A 20,591-nucleotide genomic window follows, 5' to 3' on the forward strand; every position below is an offset into this window, starting at 1 on the left:
GTCCCAGCGGAGGAGGAGGAGTAGTGGCACGAGGCGTAAAAAGGGGCGGGGCAGGACATGTGCTGGACAAAGGCGGAATAAATGGAAAGTCCCGATCAATAGGTAGCCGTGTGCTGGATTTTATTCACTATTCTTATCGGTGTTTTTAGAGCCAATTTGACATTATTAAAATTGAAATTGAAATTGAAATGCCAAGGCCCCACTGAAGTGTATACAGTATAAACATGTGTACATATATACGTAGATAGCTATAGTTGCTGTGTTGTGGCTGAGCGGATGAGATTTGAGTGTGCTTCCAGCTGCGATGACGACATAAATTTTCCAGTATAAGCCACAAAAGTGCACGGGCCGCGCAGTAACAGGAAATGGAATCGAAAGCATTGTGCCAGCATAATCTAAACCTGATTTGTATATGCCATGTGTATGGCCAAATAAGCTGGCTTATTGTGCTGTTGCCAAGGAACTCGAGTGCTTGCGGTCGATTCTTCCTTGGCAGTTATCTGTCCTGCCCCAAAAAGCCTTCATTGAACATTGATGGCGCCGGCCAACGGGGCGTATGCGTATTTTTAATTGAATTTTTAAGTTCAAAGGTGCAAAGGAGCAAAGGTGCAGTACGATTGTCACTGAGCGAATCAAACCAAAAATGCTTGGTTACATTCGAGGCAACACATGGCGGCTAAAAGTTATGGTTTTTTTTTTTTTAGGTTTCAAAACCAGTCCCATGGAAGTTATAAGTTATTAAATAACAACAGAACAGAAAGCCCTTCGTGCGAGTACACATTTGTATATTTTGTGTGACATATTGTATGCATACTGCGAAGTTTGAGTAACGAATGCGAAAGTTGTACGGCCGTCCTGCTAAGCTAATTGTTTATTTATCAAGCCGGAATAAACCGGATACCGCTCACAAAAGGGGACATTAAAAAAAGAGAAATAAACCCGGCCGAAATGCATATCCAGCCATATTTCTGAATATCAAATGAATTTCCACAGGCCGCAATCAGGCCGTAAAGTTGGAAAGGGAAAACCGACGAGAAAATTAGAAACTTCCTTCCTTCCTTTTTCCGCTTTTCCTTTGGCAAATGGAAATTCGCTTGCATTTCTGGTGGCCAGCCAAAAGGCCAAGGGATCCACCCAGAAAAATGCCAGTAAAACTGCTGCCATGGCGTGTGTTTAAATTGTGTATAATAAGCGCCTTCCTCGCCGAAATTTAATGCCAAAGAGCCGAGGAAAAGGGGAGCTTAAACTTGATTTCCCCCCAGCGACGCCGCACGATGATGAAAACTTTAGCGGCGAAACTTTAGACAGCGCCTGCTGCTGTCACATGTGGCAGCCTGGCGGCAGGATGTCAGTAGAAATAGGATGGGATGGGATCGACTGGCCGCTGTTTGCCCAAGTCGGCCCAATTCGGCCCAATTCCAGTTGCCCTGCGGCCCAGCGGGTCTATTGGCTGTATGCAAATGGATGCGACACATGTGGCTAATCAATTATTTAGCAGTCGCCGCCGGCGGCGAATCGAGAGCAGTTTTTGCGCGCCAGCCAGATGTGAATTCACAATGCGCCGTAAGAGCGCGCTTATGTCCTTAATTCGTATCAATTGGCAGTGTTACTCAAAGGTCATTCGAAAATGTTGTTAGAAAATCCTATTAAATCCCATTTTCCTGCTTAACTTCATGGCCTTTTTATGTTAGCCACATATAAGCATCTAATTAGCTGGAATATTTATCGCTCACTTTATCCGATTTATTTTTCCGAAACAAAAGGTGGAGAAAGTAACAAGAATCTATTGACCTTTGCACCGAACAAAATCATTATTTCTGCTTACGTGCATATTGATTAGATCAGCAATTATAATCGTGTATGCTAATAAAGGTCCGAAATAGTGCTCTCTATATATAAACATAAAATAATCCTTTTGACATTAAAGAGTATTCATGGAACGCCAGCGAAAAAACAGTTGATTTTGTGATATGCCAGGCATTTTTCTAAAATGCATTCCGCCGTAAACAGGGCATCATTAGAGCGGCCAAGCGACATTGTTTACCTGTGTTTTGTTTTTCCAACATTTACGATTGCTTGTTTGGCGTTCGGTGTTTTTGCCCCGTCTGCTGGCGAAATGGGGCATACTTCTGTTCTCTGTTCTCTGTTTGGGCTCCGTCGCCATCGGGCGCCATTGGGGGGCCATTGGGCGGCTCACAGAGTCGTGTGTGAGCGGTGGTTCTGCGTTTGTTACACGTATGAATAATGAATCATTTGTCAGGCGCTTGTAGTTGTTACACTCGCAGCAATGGAAGCCGGTGCACAAAAGGCCAGAAGTCTGGGCCACTTTTGCCATTGCCCCCTCACTCCCTCCCCGCGCCGCTTGGGGCATTCGCCAGTGGGCAGCGCGACACTCCGGACACACAGGGGGAGCAGGATCTTTGGTGGGGCGGGCTGGCTTGGGGTGGGTAATGTGAGCTCAATTGGCAAATCTAGGACATGTTTGGTAGCTGCGCTGTGAGAAAGTGACAAAGTGAAATATTGGCCAATGCTGTAATTACCAACACGGACCGGCCTCATATTTCACGACTGAAAGTTGGTTCAATTAGCACACACACACACTTACACACTTACACACTCACACACGCACACACTTGCGATTGCACAATCCTGGAACCACCCACACACACACACACACTGCACCCCCCGCCACACCTACCCTTAGCTGCCGTTCGAGAGTGGTAATTGAATTAATTTAAGTTACAGGGTTGTACAGGACGTCGCCGGCAGCAGCGAGGCCATTGTCCTGGATCGCCTGCTGCCCAGCACCCAGTACTCCCTCGTTGTGACGGCCATCTGGCAGGGCAAGAAGTACCGCAGCCGCGGCCAGATCAAGTTCAAGACGCTGGGTGAGTATCCTAGCGATATCCTGCCTCTCCAGCCATGGTTATAATCACCCGATTGCTATCTGAATTTTTAGATCTGCCCAAGAACACCTCGCAGCAGGACTTTCCGCCGGGCATCTACGGCAACGGGAGCAATGGCGCTCGCAATGGCAGCAATAATGCCAGCATCTTTGGCGACGACGTGACCTCCACGGCCACCAACACCCTGACCCATGGCACCACCAGGGAATTGCCCACGGTGAGCACCAATGATATGCAATTAATTCGCATTAGCAATGGGGATAATTGAATTTCGATTATTGGCTTTAAAGTCAATTATCTCAATAAGTGGATTATGAGCTCAAGCTCAGAATATGTATTTAGGCATGTTGTTGTTTAAATCTTTGATTCTTTGCTGTGTTCCTGCTGCAGATTCGCGGCGTGGAGATCGGCATTGTGCTGATCGTGCTGATGGTCTGGGCCGGAGCCATCGCGCTGTTCTTCAACCGGTGGGGCAAGATCCGGATGCTGCTGCCCTACCAGCCGGACTACAAGCACGAGCAGCTGAAGGTGCCGGGCACGGGCGTGTGCAGCGCCAGCGGATGCAATGGACAGCACTCGCACCAGGTGAGTTCCGCCACGGGGATTCTTGTTGCTATCCCAATGCCGCTTTCGATCCCGATCCCGATCGGGGAGGTGGGGATGATGGTTGTGCGGGTTTCTAGGTTTACTCGGAGCGCTGAGCGTTTGGATTTTCGCGAAGGAACTTATCTCTGTTTCATTTTTTTGTTATGCTTCATTTTTAGAACCTACACCCCGATTTCTTTGTCAAGGTATTCAAAAATAACAAATTCTTCCAACTTACTTATATACGAAACAAACAAAAAACAAAAAATATCTTTGCATTTTACTCGCTTTTTTCTATGCATCAATTTAAGTAAATATTCGACTCTTTTTGAACAAAGTACAATCACAATTTCCTTTTTAATCCGTGCACAACCCCGACCCATTCCCCAAGTATAGACTGAAAACCATGTTCAATATTTTCCGAGCGTTAAGTGTTCTAGAACTGAATTGATAATGCTTTCCTATCAATTGGATACTTCTTGCCAAAAGGAACTCTAGTGGTCCGCTTATGCATAAATCAGCTGGTGATTCTGATTCAAGTGAAATGTGTTTATACCTTTCTCCCGTAGAAATGCGACTCTTTCGACTGTTACTTCTTTTGATTTGCTTGCCCAGGTAGCACGTGCATTTCGCATTTATTTTAGCTTTCTTTTCCGTAGGCTTATGGCACTAGTTCTGGGGGCATACTCTCTGGATTTGACTTTATAGCTTTCTGAAGAGTATGCGGTCTTCGGCTCGCCGATGTCAACTAGCGATTCCACCTAGATTCAATGAGCTCAGGATGCGCTATGCATATGAGAGCACTTCTAATTTATAACTCGTACTATCCACATTCCATAGATATACGAACGAACTTTTTGAGCGCAAGCATAAGTAATAAAATAAGTACATTTTGTTCCTAAAATAAAACATTAACAATTAAGACCCATAGTTTTGAACATCGCAACATGTTAACTAAATCGAAATCTTGTATGCAGTTGAAGAAGTTCGTTCGTCTGTATCCTAAATGCATTTAGCGGTTTTGGTTTTGAGCTTTGCTGTTCAGGTGGGCGCTTTCCCGAGATCTCACTGACGAAACATTCCCTACTTTCACTTCGCTCTCGCCTGCTGAACTTGCTCCTGCTCCTGCTCCTGATCCCGCTCTTGCCGCTCTTACTGTTCCCGCTTCCGAACTTTGGTTATTGGTTGGCCCTGCCCCAACCCACCCCACCGGACCCAAAACAGTGCTTGCCGCGGTGCGAGGGCTGTGGTATCTTCGACCGCTGCTTCCAGTATCCGCGGAGGGAGCTGGAGCGCGACTGCGGCTGCCAGTTTGCCCTGCTGCACAAGGCGGATGTGGAGAGCTAGCAACCAGCGCACCGCGAAGCCTCCTCGGCGGCCGTAAGCGCGGCGTCCAGCCACGGACATGGCCACAGCCATGGCACTCCGGTGAACACCTATGTGCGCGGTCCCAGCGTCGATAATCAGTCCATTGTGGGCGCCAATGTGCTGGAGAATGTGGACAGCCTGGACGGAGGCGAGGCCACTGGGGACGACAACATCGAGGTGGAGGGCGAAGACGTCCTGGACAAGGATAGGGAGGATCAGCAACTGCTCCAGCGGGCCAAGGAGCCCGTCCATCGCATACTGCCACTGCAGGCGGCTGGTGCCATGAAGCAGCGCAAGTTCGCCCAGCAGCGCGGCATCCTCAAGAACTCCCAGGAGCGCACCTTTGTCGAGGAGGACGAGGTGCTGGAGGCCAAGAAGCAGCTAATTCTGCGCCGCCGTCGCCTGTTCAGCCACTATAGGCAGTACGACCAGTGGCGGAGGCGGCAATTCAGCTACGATCCCAGCTACTTTCGCCCGCCTCCGTTGCCGCCTCGAGCGCTGGGATGCGCTGATCACCAGCTGGGCACCATCACGGATGCCAATCCATCCGCCAGTGCCGGGCGAAGGAGACGCCAGTACAGGAGGCAGTACTCCTGTGCGGATCGATCGCGGGAGGGATCGCGCGACAGTCGCGGCTCGTCGACGATGCAGCTCCAGCTGCAGAAGTACCACAGCATGGTGGCCAGCGACACCATCCACACCGAATCCTCGGTGCTCAACCACAGCAACTACAGCGAGCCGGCCAGCGTAAGTCAGCCAGCTAGTGTTGGGTGGAACGACCTCAAAACTGGGTGGCTCCCTTTGGCGAGGGAATTAGCACATGGCCATGGTCACTTGGGACAAGCTTAGTTTGAATTCACATCCGGCAAATTGGTTTTTACACTCTTCTGGCAAAGACATTAGAATAACAAGATGCGTAACGCCATACGATTTTTTTGCACACGATTTTTTCGTGGTGGCTTTTCAAGTGGCTTTTCGCTCTCTCGAAATTTTATTCAAAAGCCAGAGAGCGGAGAGCTCTAGAGCCACCAGCTCTCTTGTACGCATACAGCGACAGCTGACCACTGTATTGGTGCACACGTATGCACATGCATTGTAAAAATGACAATATATTCCCTTCATCTTAGAAGTTCTTAGACTTTAAATCTATATTATTTTTTATAAATTGACACCACTTAAAAACTCTAGTCTTGCATTGCCTTAACATAACAATTATTCAAATTTAACACAGAAATAATAATAGCACAATCTATGTACAAAAAAATGCATAATAATTTTAAAAGATGACTTTATATTACAATAATTGTCATTAGAGTATTCACCGTGCGACGTGTGAAAAATATAAGAAGACAATGATTCTTCGGTGCTTATGTCCGCACTTCGTGCTTCAAGAAATCAATTTTGCAATAAACAGATTCCATATTTTTATTTATTTTATAAATATTAATTTTTTAATATGAATTATTTGTATGAAATATTTACTTTTGAAATGTAATTTCTTTTTTTGGAAATTCTTTGTTTTAAATTACAGTAGTAATAATAATTTACTTTGTATACGTTTTAATTATTTACTGTAGTTATTTAGTCAAATTACTAGTATGAAAATTAAGCATTTTCAGTATTTAAAATGCAACTAAGATTCATTTAAATTATTTTCTTATATTTCATTTTGTTGTTTTTAAAACAGCCCGCAATTATGGGTAGGCAGAAAAGCGCGCCAATTTTTTTTGTTTTTTCTTTTAATACGTTTTTTTTTTCTCTTAAAACGTTTGCTTAAAGCTGACTATACGTATAGCTCCTCGATTTTTTAAATTTCGCTATATAATTGTATTTATAATCAATTAAAGTCGTTTTGTTGCATTGGTAAAGTACGGAAATATATTACATATATTACATATTAATAATTATCAATATAAATATAAATATAAATATGTAACCGGTAGCTAATTCGAGCGGCGATTTATCAAACGAATATTAAAAAAACTTCTTTCAAACCATAATAGTTTTGAATCGAAATTGACCAAAACATTAATCAAATTCGTTTCTTAGATCAAAATTGATTTCGGCCCGAAAATCGTCTTCTAGCAGAAGCACGCACACATACACACTATCTCCTTTAATGTTTTAACTCACACAAGTAAGACAATTCTATTTTTAGATTTTTACGCTCTCAATTTTAGGCGAGCGAAAAGAGAGCAATTTTGGTCGTCACCAAAAAAGTGGCTGCATAGTGCAAAACTAATGTATGGCCGTTACGCATCTTGTTATTCTAATGTCTTTGCTTCTGGGCAGCTTATTTAGCGTTTCGAAATAAGAGTATTTAAATATTTAGAAAGTGTTATTAACCTTTATTACTCATACGCACTGTTGACATTTTCCAATGCAAGTTTGTTCATTTTATTTACCCCTTTGGCCAAACAAGTTATTCTGTTCTCGGCAGCAATTGGGTAACTGTCGTTTCCTCGCCAAAGGTAGCGCCATCGACTTTGTCCACCAAACGGAGCAGGATGTGCCCAACACTAGCCCCCAGCACTTGCAGCTTGTGGAGCACGTTCACATGGTTTTGCCTGGAGTTCGAGTTCCTGTTCGATTTCGAGTTCGAGTTCCACTTCAGATTGCAGACCGGAGCACCAAATCGCACCACTCACCCATCAATATCAATCACCTTGTACAGATTAGCAGCTAAACCCACTGGATGGAAACGGCCCACACCCGCTCACTTCTCTCTCACAGCAAATTCACAAATCGCAAATCGCAATCCGCATCCGCTTGAGTCCCGGCTTCGTGTCCTGTACTGCAGTAGTGTGTAGCCAGGCTGTAGATTGTCCATCGCTTGTCGCTTGCTCCTGTTCTTGTTGGTCCTTGCTCCAGTGTGGCGGGAGGTCCTTGATGCGGGCTTATGTGTGTTGTGCGTGTGAATCCCCCTGTTGGGTACTGTCCGCTCTACTGTCTCCTCTCTATCTCTTTCTATCTCTCTTCCCTCTCTCTCTCTCTTGCTCTGCTCCTTTTGCGGAACGCAGTTCGACAGCAGTGAATGTGCCCACCCACCGTTGCACTGCAATAGTCGCGTAAGCAACTGGCCGGAGGATGCGGCAACACCCGGCGGAGATCCTTACTGACCTACTTCTCATTGCAGCACATCCACATGCTGGCCGAGGAGCACTCCACCTCCATTTCGGAGCGCTGCACCCGCAGCCGGATCAACTCGGCCATCTTTGTGTCCTCGGAGGGGCGAGGCTTCGACTCCATAGAGTTCCTGCGGCGCCACGGCTCCCAGAGTGTCCTCTGCAGGAAGGCCAAGAGCGCCGAGAACATTACGGACAACGGAAGAAGGGTGAGTTAGAGTGAACTGATGATTGGAGCTATATTCCTTAATTACAACCAATGATTTCCATTTGCAGAGGAGCCTGCGGCCGTGGCGCACCGACGATGAGTCCTGCAAGCAGCAGCACCTCTCGCAGGACAGCAACGACATCGAGCTGAAGGAGTGCGGAGGCGCTGGAGGCGAGCTGCTCCGGCTGCCGGTCATCCACGATGGCAAGCAGTCGCCCACCGCCGTGACCAGTCTGCTGGCGCGATCAGCGGCCATAACCACGGCCAACATGATTGTGGGCAGCATTTCGCTGGAGGCACCACCACCTTACATGCAGGACGACGAGGGCGATACGCTGTCCACGGCGGCACTCATCCACAGCGATGCTGATGCCGTGATTCACGAGTCGCAGGACTCGGCGGAGACGGTGGAGGAGCTGGTCCACGTGCCGCTCCTGGCCAGTGCCACTGCCACGGCCAGCGTTTCGGCCTCATCCTCGCCCAGCATTGCCATCGAGGCCAAGCCACGGGTCCTGGTGCACCAGCGATCCTCGACCGCCTCCTCGTCGCCGCACAGCAGCCCCAAGAACCTGGGCAACCTGGGACTGAAGATCGTCAAGCCGAAGATCAATGCCGTGCCAATGGTTTCCGTATCCGGTCCCTCGCCGCCCATTGAGAAGCCACCGCTTGCCGAGTGCTTGTAACAAATGGCAGCCGAAACATTTATCTAAGCTCGCACTGAAGGCAACTGGACCCCGGACCCCGGATCCCCTGCTCCTGGATAGTCCTTGAGAATTCCCAAAGCCGCAGACAGAGTGTCCCAATCCTAATCCTACTTAAATAATCTGAGACGAGATAGTTGAGACGGAGAAAGTATGCCAGCTGCTCAAATAAGTGTTTCGGTGAGAGGCTTTAAAACGTAGAATGCAAAAAACAAGGAAGTGAAAGGACGAGAAGTAGTAATAGGATAGAAAAACAAAAGAAGATACTGTACCAGTGGTCATCACCCGGCAAGGAAAGCTTTGTATATTCAACAACGACTGACGTATACACATATGTACATTATAGACGAAAACAATGGAAAACCAACCTGTAGAACTTTATAAGTCGATTATGGTGTATGTGTGTATGCATACCTATTAACTGATAAATCAGCTTTAACAACAAACAAGTAAACTATCAGGCTTTAATATTACGACGATGATGAATTTCTGGTTTAACCTAGTCCGTAGACTCACCTAGCTGTTGAAACTATTAAATCGATTCTCTTTAATTCTTCTCCTATACATATAGCCAAAACGAACACAAAACACTTGGGCACCACCACTCTTATACACGCGGTCTATATAGATTTACCAAATATATACATATATATATATTTATACACCCAGTAAGATTAGTTATGTGCGTCCAAGAGCCTTGCACGGATCAACAGGGTTTCAGTTCACGATATGATCCTCGAAGAAACCCGGAAAGCAGTGTGATTCATGCCGGGCTCCACTTGGTAGCTCCAGCTACGAATACCTGGACACCTGCTATACACTTAGCTCGTAGCTTTAAGACAATGAAATCACATAGTCCAAATGTTACAATGCTAACATATCAAATTCTCTACTGTACCCACGACCAAAGCGAAACGTTTGAAACTGTAACTAGTCCATAATTAGCTTTAAGCATCCTATTTCATGACTATTAACTAGACGTAGAGTTTTTTGCAAAAGTAAGTGCCGTGGACGACTTCTGAGTGTTTTTGAAACCAGACTCTTGCGTGTATTCCGTGTAGATGTTTCTGTAGCGCGTACCCTATACAAAAGTGTATATCTCGTGTTAGGCGAACTTATTGATGGATTTATAGAAGTTTATATAGGAACAATACTATAGGAATCTATGGCACCAAGCCCATTTGCTCCCGCTCACTGTTTTAGGTAGTCTCTTTACATTTTAGTTATGATACTCGAATTTTATCTATCCACGTACGCGTTAGACACTTGAGATCTATCCTATCCAGTTTGTTTCAAACTTCAAATACAACAATTGTAAATACACATGCACTTGTACCTACATCAACTGAAAATCCCTTCAGTGGAACACAAACGTTGTTATTAAGGAATTGTCAATTTATGGTCCAAAGCTACAATAAATAGATCATCATTTGGATGGGTCAGCAGTAAGCTTAACTAAGTTCTAGTTTACGTTCAATTCGCTAACACAAAACCAAAGTAAAACTGTGTGAATGTGTATTTTTGAAATCAAATAAACGAATTACATAAATGTAATCATTTCATAAAGAGTTTTTTGATATTTTCTCAAAAATCGCGCAATGATTGCCCTGGTCGTAATAGCTTTTGATTAATTGTACCTCTTGCAGCTGGGACACCAGGTTTTCCAGTTCCTGCTCCTCGAAGACATGGTAGTATCGCAGATACGTGGTCTTCTGCTCATCCTTGGTCTTCCATGGCACCAGAACGTCTTGCTGCTGGAACTCAGTGCGATTAGTGTGAATAGGAAGTGGGTTATTGTTCGGCAGCTGCTGTTCCAGTTCCTGATGTTGCCTCTGACGTTGCTGCTGCTCAGTGGTACGCTCCTTATTCACTGCCTTGTTTTGCCGGAGATAAGTCGACTTCTTATCATTCTTTCGTTGATCCTTGGCCCAAACGTAAACCAAAGCACGTCCTCCTGGTCGGAGCACACGTGCCATCTCCTGCAAGGCGGCCAATCTACGCTCTTTGGTGGCTAGGTGATGAATAACCGCTATACTGATGCAGCCATCGATGCTGGACGAGCGGACGGGCACATTGAGACAGTCGCATCGAAACACATTTTGTCCCTTCCGACGACCTACAGCAAGTAATCCTTGCGCTCTGTCGCAACCAACGGCCAGGAGCTGTGGGTTGCAGCCCAGATACTTGCCATTGCCGCAGCCAATGTCCAGCACCACAGATTGAGGTTCAAAGGAGTCCAGAAATTCAGCTACTTGTGGCCACGGCGTGTGTCGCGTTTCGCTAAAGTGATCCGCAATCTTATCGTACACCTCGTGGACATTCTGTTGCTCCAGAGTGACGGCCTGAGCAGCCAGTGATGCGGTCAACTCCTGCGGCACCTTGGTTTGCTGTGTGTCGCAAAGCGCGGGATACGAGCAATCGCAGGGACCTTTTCGCAGACGTCGAAAAGTCAACGAAGTTCTCTTGCCGCGGGCCTGAGTTGTCAAACCGCCAGATGCACTGGGTACCACATCAATGTGCTTTGGTTTGATGCCGTGTGTCCAGTCGTAGCGAGCTTCACCCGACATTATCAGCAAGGATCGGCGCGGAAGTCTGACTTGAACCTGGTCATCTCCTCGCCGGAAATCCATTACCACGTCGGATTGCAGGGATAGCGAGAGAATGGGATCCAAGAATGCACTGTGTGTGTCCACATGAGGCGGAATTCCATGACCGGGTTCGTATTCATTCACTGTCAGCTGGTCAGGAGAGCTCCAGTCCCACGTGGAAGCGAAGCTATCTAGTCGCGGCCACAGAATATCGCAGGCCGATGGTATAGACTGCTTCAGAGGCTTTGAGGGATCCACATTATTGCTACCGTAAAGAAACTCAAAGCCAAAGTGCTTGACGTTTCGATGCTTTAGAGTTCCCGTGGCTTCGGAGGTTCTGCCATCCCCACCAATGGCGCTCAACAGCGTTGCCTCCTCCTCTTCGCTGACAAAGTCAGCAATTACATGAAGGCCTCCGGGAAGTGGCTTGTTCCACTCACTTTTTCCCGCATTTGCCGGTAATTGCTTTACATAGCTGAGGTAGGCGACAGCTCCCTGTTGTCCAATGGTCGATATGTTGTGCATCCCCTCATATATGTGCTGGGAATCCTCCAAGCTGGCGCAAATCAGAAAACAGTACGATTTTCCCGGCAACATGACCACTTGAACGACTTTTCCACCAGTCGCAGCGGCCTCCATTAGCAGACACTCCTCCGTGAGACCATTGCTGAGTCCCACGTTGAGTATCGCCAGGTAAGTGGTGGGTTCATCGCTGGGAGACACCTCGCAGTCATTTTTGATGATTGCAAGACATCTTCGCTGCTTTTTATCCGCCTTTTTGGCCTTGTTTACCTTTTGCTGCGTTTCCTCAACGTGCATTTCGAGGCCAGTGTGTACACACCTTTTCAATGTTTTTAATTATCTAAATAAGTCGATTTGTGAATACCCTTACTTGGACGGTTACCCCATTATTATATCTTTAAAGAAACGAGACATGTAGGTATACTTGGAGCAAGCGCTAATGCAAATGCCAATATTTGTATTGTTCACTAACCTAATCATCTAACACTAGTTGAAGTTGAGAAACTAATAGTACAAAATCGGGTGCGTACACCTCTGGCAGTCTACCAAACCCGGTCAATCATACTGTTGTCCTGGGGCTTCTGGTTCATGGTGGTCAATTGTTGGTGATAGTTGCGCATCTGGTTGCTGCGACGTGGCTGCGCCAGGTACTCAAACATGCTCTGCAGGTGCTGGGACAACATCTTGCTCAAGTCGCTGGGCATGGGATCCGTCCAGAAGAAATCGTGGTTTAAAGCTGTGTCCGCATCGATGCGTTTCTTAGGATCGAGGGTCAGCAATTTATCCAACAGATCACAGCCGGTTTGATCCTTGACATACGGACGCAATCGCTCCTTGACTCGACGCTTCTGGTTCTTTGGCAGCTCGATGGATTTGTACAGCTCCAGCTCCTCCACTCCCGGCCACACATCCGGTGTAAAGGAGCCGCACAGCTGCGAGATGAAGGTAAGCTGCTGCTGCTCCGTATTGCCTTGCATGATGGGCGATCGAGTCCACATCTCCGCCATTATGCAGCCGGCTCCCCACATGTCCACGGGCGGACCGTAGTTACGGTCACCCAGCAGCAGCTCCGGCGGCCGGTACCACAAGGTTACAACACGATTTGTATAGCGATTCTTACTTTCATTCTTTGGAATGCTAAAAGCACGGGCCAAGCCGAAATCAGCCAGTTTCAGGATGCCATGCTTGGTAATCAGCACATTGGCAGCTTTCATGTCTCGGTGCAGGATCTAATGATGCAAAATAAAAGATATGTACATGTAAAACCGAAGCATTTCTTTATGTTATGACTCACCTTATTGCTGTGGATGTAGTACAAACCATTCAACAGCTGCTGCATAACCTTTTTGATTTCGCCCAAACTAAACTTGACGTTCATGTTGGACAGAAGACCTGCCAAATCGTGTTCGCAGAAGTCAAAGACCAAATAGAAGGTGGATCTGTAACCATTCGTGGCGGTGGCCTTGGTGCGGCAGATCTCGATCAGGTTCACCACGTTCTCGTGCTTCAGCAGCTGCAGGATGCGGATCTCTCGCAGAGCCGTGATGGGAAACTAGGAGAGCACATATATAAATTAGGAATTCCTCTCTTAAGATGTTTCTTATCACGCACGCCCTCCTTTTCGTTATCCATCAGCACCTTTTTCATGGCCACAAACTTTTTGTTGCCATTCTTCTCGCGAGCCTTAAAAACCTCCCTGAAATGGAAGGATTATGGTTTAGGTGTTCAAAGTTAGTTATCACCAATTTGAAGACTTACCCGAATGTGCCTTGGCCTATTTTCGCCACCTTTTCGTATTTGTTGCTCTCGTCGCAGTAGGGAAAGTCGTAGTCCTCGATGTACTTCTGTTTCTCCATCAGAGACATCGTGCGCGACGAGCTGGAGCCCACGTTGGAGGGCGTCGACCCTGAAGGCTGCTGGAGCATGTGGGACATGTGCGCCATGGTTAAATTTGCCTCTATTTGTACAGTTTTCACAATCCCAGTTCCGCGAGATGCCGACAGTCGAAAAGAAAGAAACCAGCAACAATTGGTGTTGCTACAGCTGTTGGATAAAATAATACTGGTGTGCACACACTGCCGATGCACATCGATAATAAATCGATAAGTCAAACAGCTGTGCAGCAATCACTTTTCGATTGTTGGTATACACTGGCCAAGTGATATAACCTAGCCAAAATTTGGCCAACAAATAAAAGCCGATTTAATGAATAAACTGTTGAATATAGCCCAGGCAGGGCAGCGCCAGTTTGTCCGGGAATATGCATTCAAGTCGGACCTGAAAATCAAATGGGTGCGCCCCGAGAAGATCGCGTGCTTTAAGCCCGAGAAGAGCGGTGATCTGGCCAAGCTGCCTCCTCTGAAAGCCGACGAACTGCTGCCGGAATTCAGGGACTGTAAGGAACTGGATAAGTATGCTACAGTACTCTGCAAATATAATTGTTTATTAATATCATCTCACCATTGCTATAGAGCCGATGAGTCTGTTAAATCTTTGTTCAAGCTTAGCAACAATGCCAGTTACCTGACCACAAAATTCTACCGCGATGAGATGGTCAAGGAGGTGCAAAGACATGCCCAGGACTTCGGCTCAATGGAGGCCAAATGTACGTATTTTGCAGAGTGCACATATAGCAGTTGCCCCTAATTCATCCGCATTTTAGTGGCAAAAATGACAGCAGTGATCCGCCGCTACCAGGAGCACATGGATAAGCATCCCCGCGACAAGATGATCAAGGTGCGACTCAAGGAGCTCATCGACAAACGCAAGAAGTTCCTCAAGTACTTGAGACGTTGGGACTATCCTCGCTTCGAGTGGATTCTTGAGAAGCTCGACCTGGTGTACAAGCCACCGCCCGAACATTTCCACTGGATTACCCGCAAGGAGTCCCTGCAAAAGTTGACCGACACTTACTGCGAAAACCTCAAGGAAGATCGACTTGAGGCCTACCATAAGCAGCTGCAGGCCCAGCAAATACCCTTCCTTGAGGAGGCCATCAAGAAGATGCAGTTCGTGCGGCAGGAGCAGATATCCTGCGATGTTCCCGTAACCGTGACAGAAGAGCAGATCGCCGACTCAAAAAGGCAGCTGGAAATGCTGAAGGAGCTGCAGCAGGCAGAGGAAGCCGCCAGCAGCAAGAAACAAAACGAGGATGGCTTCAATTAGGCCCGATTCTTTAATGTTACGGTGTCTTACAATAAATGTAAATGCTGGTGTTCTTAAATTATATGTTTTATTATACTTTAAACGTTAGACTGGACATCGTACCATATGTCATGATCATCAGAGCGCATACTGGCAATAAATAAGAAGGCAAGCATGTTTGCCTTAGAGAAATGTGTAAAAACAGATGCATTTAAGGGGAAGTTCTTAAAGGATACGGTTTGCAGCTAACGTCTGCTGGACGAGGCGGTTTTCCGCCTGCCACCGCTGCTGGAGCTACTCGAGCTGCTCGACGAAGAGTCGCTGGAGCTGGACGAACTAGACGACGACGAGGAAGACACGGAAGAGGTAGAGTCGCGTGAGGTACGCTTGCGCTCCTTATCGCCATTGCCAGTGGCCTCTTTGCTCTTGACATCTGTGGAAGTGACTTCTTCGTCGCCCCAGAGATCGTACTTCGACAGATCCTCGTCATCTCCCTCGTCGTCTTCCTCATCTTCTTCCTCCTCATTCCGCTGCTCATCTCGACTAGATCTTCGGGGCCTTTTGGAGTCCTCCCGATGCTCGCCGTGCTTTCGCTTCTTGCGACGTCCGAACTCATCGTACTCGCTATCCGAATCCTGACGATCCTTGTACTCTACCACGCCGCGATCATTGTATCCACCGCCAAAGCCTTCAAATAAAATGGTTAAGTGGGTTTTGAAGCGGAAGAGGCTTCTATTAACTCACCAGTCCGCTCCTCCACATCCGAGAACTTTGGAGCGTTGCACATATTGCAGGTTTGGCGACGGGCCCAGTTCACATTGGCGCACTTGCTGCACTGCCAATCCTCGGCGCTGAACAAGCCTCGCGACTTGTCGGCCGCCGCCTTGCCGATCTCGGTGCCCAGCTTCTTTTTGCTCGAGCTGCTGCTACTGCTGCTGCTCCCGTTTCCGCGTTCCCGATCCCGGTCTCGATCCTTGTCCCGGTCCGGCTTATCACTGCCATCACGGTCCCGGTCGCATTTGTTGCACTGCAAACGGCGGGCGAAGTTCAGATGGCGACAGCTGCAAAATCGTGGGAAAGATGAGACTCGAAGGACTTCTCACTTGGCCGCTATCCCTGCATCTTTACGGGCACTCACTCGTAATCTGGGCAAATCCAATCGCCAGGCGAAGCGACGCCGCTGCTTCCCGCGGCCCCTGATGCCACGCCTCCATTTGAACTGGACATGTCTGGGCGTTGGCTGCGTCCTCTGCCAAAGGATAATGCTACTGGGCGTCCAAGTAATCCTCCTCAGGCCTTAGGAGCAGCATCTAACCGAGATTTTTCTTTTGCCAATATTATATTCTGTATACGGTACGAAATAGAGTGGTCAAAACATCGATGAAATTATCGATAGTCTGGCTCCAACAGCTACAATCGATTGCCCTTATTTAATCCCGATAGACCACATTTTTGAAATTGTATATGCGGTACTCTTAAATTTATTTGGGAATTTAATTTTAATTCAATTGAAATTATTATTATTAAGTGTTAGGTCAAACTTTTAACTCATTTGCAATAAATTAAGTACCAATAACGGGAATTTTCAATTTGGAGAAATTTTTCCTAGTTACTAACGGAGTACAATAGACAAACAAGAGCTATTGGCAATATTGCGTGATTGTCCAGTAGTTTTGCATATGAAATTGGTCCAGACACTATGAAGCCAACTATAAATAAATAACTCTACTTGCACTCGCGCCTTTCCCAGATAATCAACAACGGAAACTTGTATACTTTTAGAGTTTTATTTCCTTAGTTTACAAACAAAAGCCGCTCCAAAAGTAAACACTGATTTTGTTTTGTCGGTTGTTGAATGGTTGGTAAAGAAGTTTGACTAACGCATAACCAGCAGCTTTTGGGAATAGCAGGGGATGCCTGCAGACGTGCTTTCCTCCATCAGGCTTACTTCTTGCCAGTACCGATCTTGGCCTTGGCAGTACCGCGCACCTTCTTCATCCTGTTGCGACGCTCCTTGCGCTGCTTGCGGGTCTGCTTCTTCTGCTCGAAGAGGCCGTGACGGGCAAGGCGGTACTTGGGCTCGAACTTCTTGGCGAAGTCCAGGGTGTCGTAGATGAGGGCAAAGCCGGTGGAGCGGCCGCCACCGAAGTTGGTGCGGAATCCGAATGCGAAGACCACATCGGGGGTGACCTTGTACATGGCGGCGAGCTTCTCGCGGATCTCGGTCTTGTTCACCGACGACAGTCCTGGGTGGAGGACATCGCAGACCATCTGTTTCCTGGCGAGCAGGCGGTTGGTCATGAACTTGCGGGTGCGGATGGTAGCGGTTGTACCGGACATTTTGACGGAGCTGCAAGAGAATGTTTGGGTATTAGCTTGGGCCTTTCATTCAAACAAAATGCTCGCCACTCCGGATTGTTTTTGTCGCCACCGAGCTGAACAACATAACCTCACTGGCCGTGGGTGCTCCATGTCTCCACGTGTGACATGTTTCTGGGCTCATTAGCCGCCCACGGACACTGCCCTCAATCACGGAGCTATGGACACTCTGCTGGCGGTCTTTGCCTGCATTTTTAAGCAGTTCTGAGGATTAGTTACCTTTTAAAACACTTGAAAAGGTTTTAAACACGTCGTTTTGCGAACGCGATTTAGTAGAAAGGAAGATGGCCGTTTCAGAGATGGAAGAAATGGCGATGATTCGATACTTTCGATATTTCTGGAAATATGGCAGCGCCAGTATTTTTCGCGCAATCGTTGTTGCCAGATTGTAGCGTAAATTTAAAATATATTTATGAAAAGGTCTTAAATAAGTTATGTAAATCGAATTAATTGTTAAATTTTCTACGTTAATGAAATCATTATATTTTGATGAAGTAACTAGATAGCTTGAAAGGCATTACTAACAGTCCATTCATACAATTTTTTAAGCAACGGTAAGTTAGAATTTTTTTTGTTCTTTTAGCGTCAAATTGAAGATCAATTTGCTATATAGTAAATTTTTATAGTCTTTGTACCCAAAACAGCTGCAGGCCGTGAAATGAAGTGGTAGAAAACATATGGGAAATAAAGAATGAAAAAACCATTAATGATTCCGACTTTACAAATAGATACCATTAAATGTATTGGATTTTTTAAACCCGCATAACTATATTTAGGTTCTGTAAAAAAGAAGTAAACAAATCTTGACTTTCTTGAATGGCAGAACACGACTTTTTGATTATTCAGCTTTTTTTTTATTCATTTTCTTGGGAATGCAATCTTATATGGCATCAAAAACTGCTCAATGTGCACTTTATTTAAGAAATTAAACCTAATTTACTTTGGTTGACTTGGAATTGTTTTTCTTATTCCAAATGTAAATGCCGCCGAAACTCAGGGCCGCCAGCAAGGTTACGACTAAAGTAGCTACTCCGGCATAGAAAACGAAGAGGTCGAACAGGTGCAGCTGGCAGGAGGAGATTCCAATGCCTCGAGTCCTCAGCGCCGCTCCTCCCTTGTGCCGGGCCACGTAGTTCACCCAGAAGAGAGCGCTGGCCAAAGCGCCAAGGGGACGGTCCCTGAACTCCAGGGACACTTCCCGGATGGTCAACTGGAAGTGTGACTCGTGGAGTAGCTTGTCCACTGCCCAGTTTAATGACTCAGTAGTCACATTGCCCTCATCCAGCTGTAGACCCACTCCCAATCCCACGGCTAGCTCCATGTTCCGCCTTTCGTGCTGGAAGAGGGGCAATCCCAGAATGGGCACATTGCGCATGATGCCCTCCTGCAGGTTCAGGAGGTCTCCATTGGTTAGGAAAGCCTTGACTCTCGGGTGCGCCAGGATGTCTATCTGCGGCACAGCATGCTGGATCATCACGTTCTTTGGCAATCCCTCCAGGGTCTTGACGTCGTGACAGGTCCAGATAATACTCTGCTTTCTGGCGGAGAAGAAGGCAAACAGGGTATCGAGTTTCTCCTTGGGTAACTGGCCACAAGCCTGTTCGTTTCCCAGTTGAACGTAGAGGACTCCAGGACGCGCCTCCTCCAGGAAGCGCTTCACATTCCAGGGCAGCTCCTTGGGACCCCGGATGTGAAGTCCACCGGCGGGAACTATCTGTTGGATACTAACTCTGGGAGTTATCAATGGCACATGACTATTCAGCAGCAGCACGGATAGCTGGCTGGCCTGCAGCTCGGAGATCGAGCTCTGCAGCTTGAAGTACTTGGTCACCAATTGCTCCTGACCGCCGTAGTGATCGTTGATGAACTGCTTACGGCGGGCAATACATGTACGGATATTTCCGAATCTCTCAGAGAAGCCCATTTGGGGCTGATCCCGCTCAAAATCGATGGGTGAACAAGCGGCAGGTACCAGTGCCTCCTGTACGGCATCCATATAGTTGCCGAAATCCGTGGAAATGATGCCCACAACAGGCCGCTGATGAAGAGCTCCAAGTGCCAACAGCGCCTCCGTGTAAAAGTAGTCCACTAGGATCACATCGAAATCGAACTCAAGGTAGGACATCTTCAGCAGCTTTTGGATGGGCTCCTGGGCGAGGAAGTGGTCCAACGACCGGGCTCCAACGTTGGCCAATGACTGCCGGAGTTTCTCCAACGGTAGGCGACCAAGATCAGCGAGGTTTCCCTTTGGCGCCGCCAGATTTTGCACTGTATGCGGGTTTATATATATCACTTTTGTAACCAATCTTCTCCAGAAGCTTACTTACACTCGCTCCAAAAGGGAAATTCCGCTGTCACCGTTTCAGTCACGTTATCCAGTGACTCGCCCAAACCATGACCGGTATAGACTTCAATCTGTTTCGAAAGACTTTCTTTTGATATTGGTTTTAAAAAAGAGCACTGTCACTTACTGTGTGCTCTCGATTGGCCAATTCGGTGACCAGAGTCCGCATCACCGCAAAGTGACCCTCGTTGGCATGGGGAAACAGTACCAGGATCTTGGCTGCCTGTGCCATCTGCCCCAAGGCTAGTCCCAAAATGGCCACAAAGATCCAACGATTCCATTGAGATTCCTATGGTTTAGCATACACACAATGAATTAGGTCATTTTCGAAAGTACACATCATCGAATAGAAGACGATCTCTTATCAGTCTTCCTTCCAGCAGCTTCGAAACTATTCAGATGACACCTTTTTCCTGAACCTCTTTTATCGGTTTACCAACCATATTCCCTATCATCAGCGATCAGCTAGGAATTGTAGTTAAGTTCCGGCCGTATTGCAATTGCATTCGCCGGTAAACTCTTCCGGTTGTATTGAGTATACGAATCAGACTGAACCTATCGCTCCCTGCGCCTCGACTCCCCACAAAAACAAAACACTCAACTGATTGCTCTCGGGAATATAATCTTAGAAGTACGTCCAGAAATTCTGTGGTCACTGGAACATGTGTGGCACATGAGATTGCCACCAGACCCCAATACACATGCCTTCCATATAGATCCT

At 47.0% G+C, this 20,591-nt stretch overlaps 7 protein-coding genes across 9 annotated transcripts; 2 read left to right on the forward strand and 5 right to left on the reverse strand.

The window, feature by feature from the left end:
• Window positions 1-2,764: 2,764 nt before the first annotated feature.
• LOC122613972 lies at window positions 2,765-8,882 on the forward strand. Of its 3 annotated transcripts, XM_043788418.1 has the most exons (5): window positions 2,765-2,888; window positions 2,960-3,123; window positions 3,297-3,491; window positions 7,996-8,193; window positions 8,261-8,882. In XM_043788418.1, the coding sequence occupies exons 3-5, from the start codon at window positions 3,336-3,338 to the stop codon at window positions 8,873-8,875; spliced, it is 969 nt and encodes a 322-aa protein (XP_043644353.1). In that variant the 5' UTR covers window positions 2,765-2,888; window positions 2,960-3,123; window positions 3,297-3,335; the 3' UTR covers window positions 8,876-8,882. The 3 variants fall into 3 exon arrangements, with proteins under 3 accessions (XP_043644353.1, XP_043644355.1, XP_043644354.1); XM_043788420.1 differs by lacking the exons at window positions 2,765-2,888; window positions 2,960-3,123; window positions 3,297-3,491 and adding an exon at window positions 3,712-3,801; XM_043788419.1 differs by lacking the exons at window positions 2,765-2,888; window positions 2,960-3,123; window positions 3,297-3,491 and adding an exon at window positions 7,111-7,927.
• A 1,555-nt stretch (window positions 8,883-10,437) lies between these two features.
• Window positions 10,438-12,300, reverse strand: LOC122613971 (alkylated DNA repair protein alkB homolog 8). The gene has a single exon (XM_043788417.1). The coding sequence runs from the start codon at window positions 12,298-12,300 to the stop codon at window positions 10,453-10,455; it is 1,848 nt and encodes a 615-aa protein (XP_043644352.1). The 3' UTR covers window positions 10,438-10,452.
• A 124-nt stretch (window positions 12,301-12,424) lies between these two features.
• LOC122613825 (cyclin-dependent kinase 9) lies at window positions 12,425-14,049 on the reverse strand. Its single transcript, XM_043788218.1, has 4 exons — window positions 13,762-14,049; window positions 13,615-13,699; window positions 13,298-13,555; window positions 12,425-13,232 (listed from the first exon to the last, which is right to left on the reverse strand). Exons 1-4 carry the CDS (start codon window positions 13,944-13,946, stop codon window positions 12,546-12,548), a joined length of 1,215 nt encoding a protein of 404 aa, XP_043644153.1. The 5' UTR covers window positions 13,947-14,049; the 3' UTR covers window positions 12,425-12,545.
• Window positions 14,050-14,137: 88 nt separating this feature from the next.
• On the forward strand, window positions 14,138-15,315 carry LOC122613298 (28S ribosomal protein S15, mitochondrial). The gene is made up of 3 exons (XM_043787409.1): window positions 14,138-14,414; window positions 14,475-14,608; window positions 14,666-15,315. Exons 1-3 carry the CDS (start codon window positions 14,209-14,211, stop codon window positions 15,166-15,168), a joined length of 843 nt encoding a protein of 280 aa, XP_043643344.1. The 5' UTR covers window positions 14,138-14,208; the 3' UTR covers window positions 15,169-15,315.
• LOC122613297 (zinc finger Ran-binding domain-containing protein 2) lies at window positions 15,160-16,527 on the reverse strand. Its single transcript, XM_043787407.1, has 3 exons — window positions 16,286-16,527; window positions 15,892-16,208; window positions 15,160-15,835 (listed from the first exon to the last, which is right to left on the reverse strand). The coding sequence occupies exons 1-3, from the start codon at window positions 16,372-16,374 to the stop codon at window positions 15,393-15,395; spliced, it is 849 nt and encodes a 282-aa protein (XP_043643342.1). The 5' UTR covers window positions 16,375-16,527; the 3' UTR covers window positions 15,160-15,392.
• Window positions 16,528-16,918: 391 nt separating this feature from the next.
• On the reverse strand, window positions 16,919-17,881 carry LOC122613502 (40S ribosomal protein S24). Its single transcript, XM_043787704.1, has 2 exons — window positions 17,746-17,881; window positions 16,919-17,497 (listed from the first exon to the last, which is right to left on the reverse strand). The coding sequence occupies exon 2, from the start codon at window positions 17,485-17,487 to the stop codon at window positions 17,092-17,094; it is 396 nt and encodes a 131-aa protein (XP_043643639.1). The 5' UTR covers window positions 17,488-17,497; window positions 17,746-17,881; the 3' UTR covers window positions 16,919-17,091.
• Window positions 17,882-18,413: 532 nt separating this feature from the next.
• LOC122613860 (UDP-glycosyltransferase UGT5) lies at window positions 18,414-20,505 on the reverse strand. The gene is made up of 4 exons (XM_043788272.1): window positions 20,311-20,505; window positions 19,998-20,159; window positions 19,854-19,941; window positions 18,414-19,794 (listed from the first exon to the last, which is right to left on the reverse strand). Exons 1-4 carry the CDS (start codon window positions 20,323-20,325, stop codon window positions 18,458-18,460), a joined length of 1,602 nt encoding a protein of 533 aa, XP_043644207.1. The 5' UTR covers window positions 20,326-20,505; the 3' UTR covers window positions 18,414-18,457.
• Window positions 20,506-20,591: the final 86 nt, after the last annotated feature.

This window comes from Drosophila teissieri, chromosome 2R, assembly GCF_016746235.2.
Source record: "Drosophila teissieri strain GT53w chromosome 2R, Prin_Dtei_1.1, whole genome shotgun sequence".
Taxonomy (NCBI): Eukaryota; Metazoa; Arthropoda; class Insecta; order Diptera; family Drosophilidae; genus Drosophila; species Drosophila teissieri.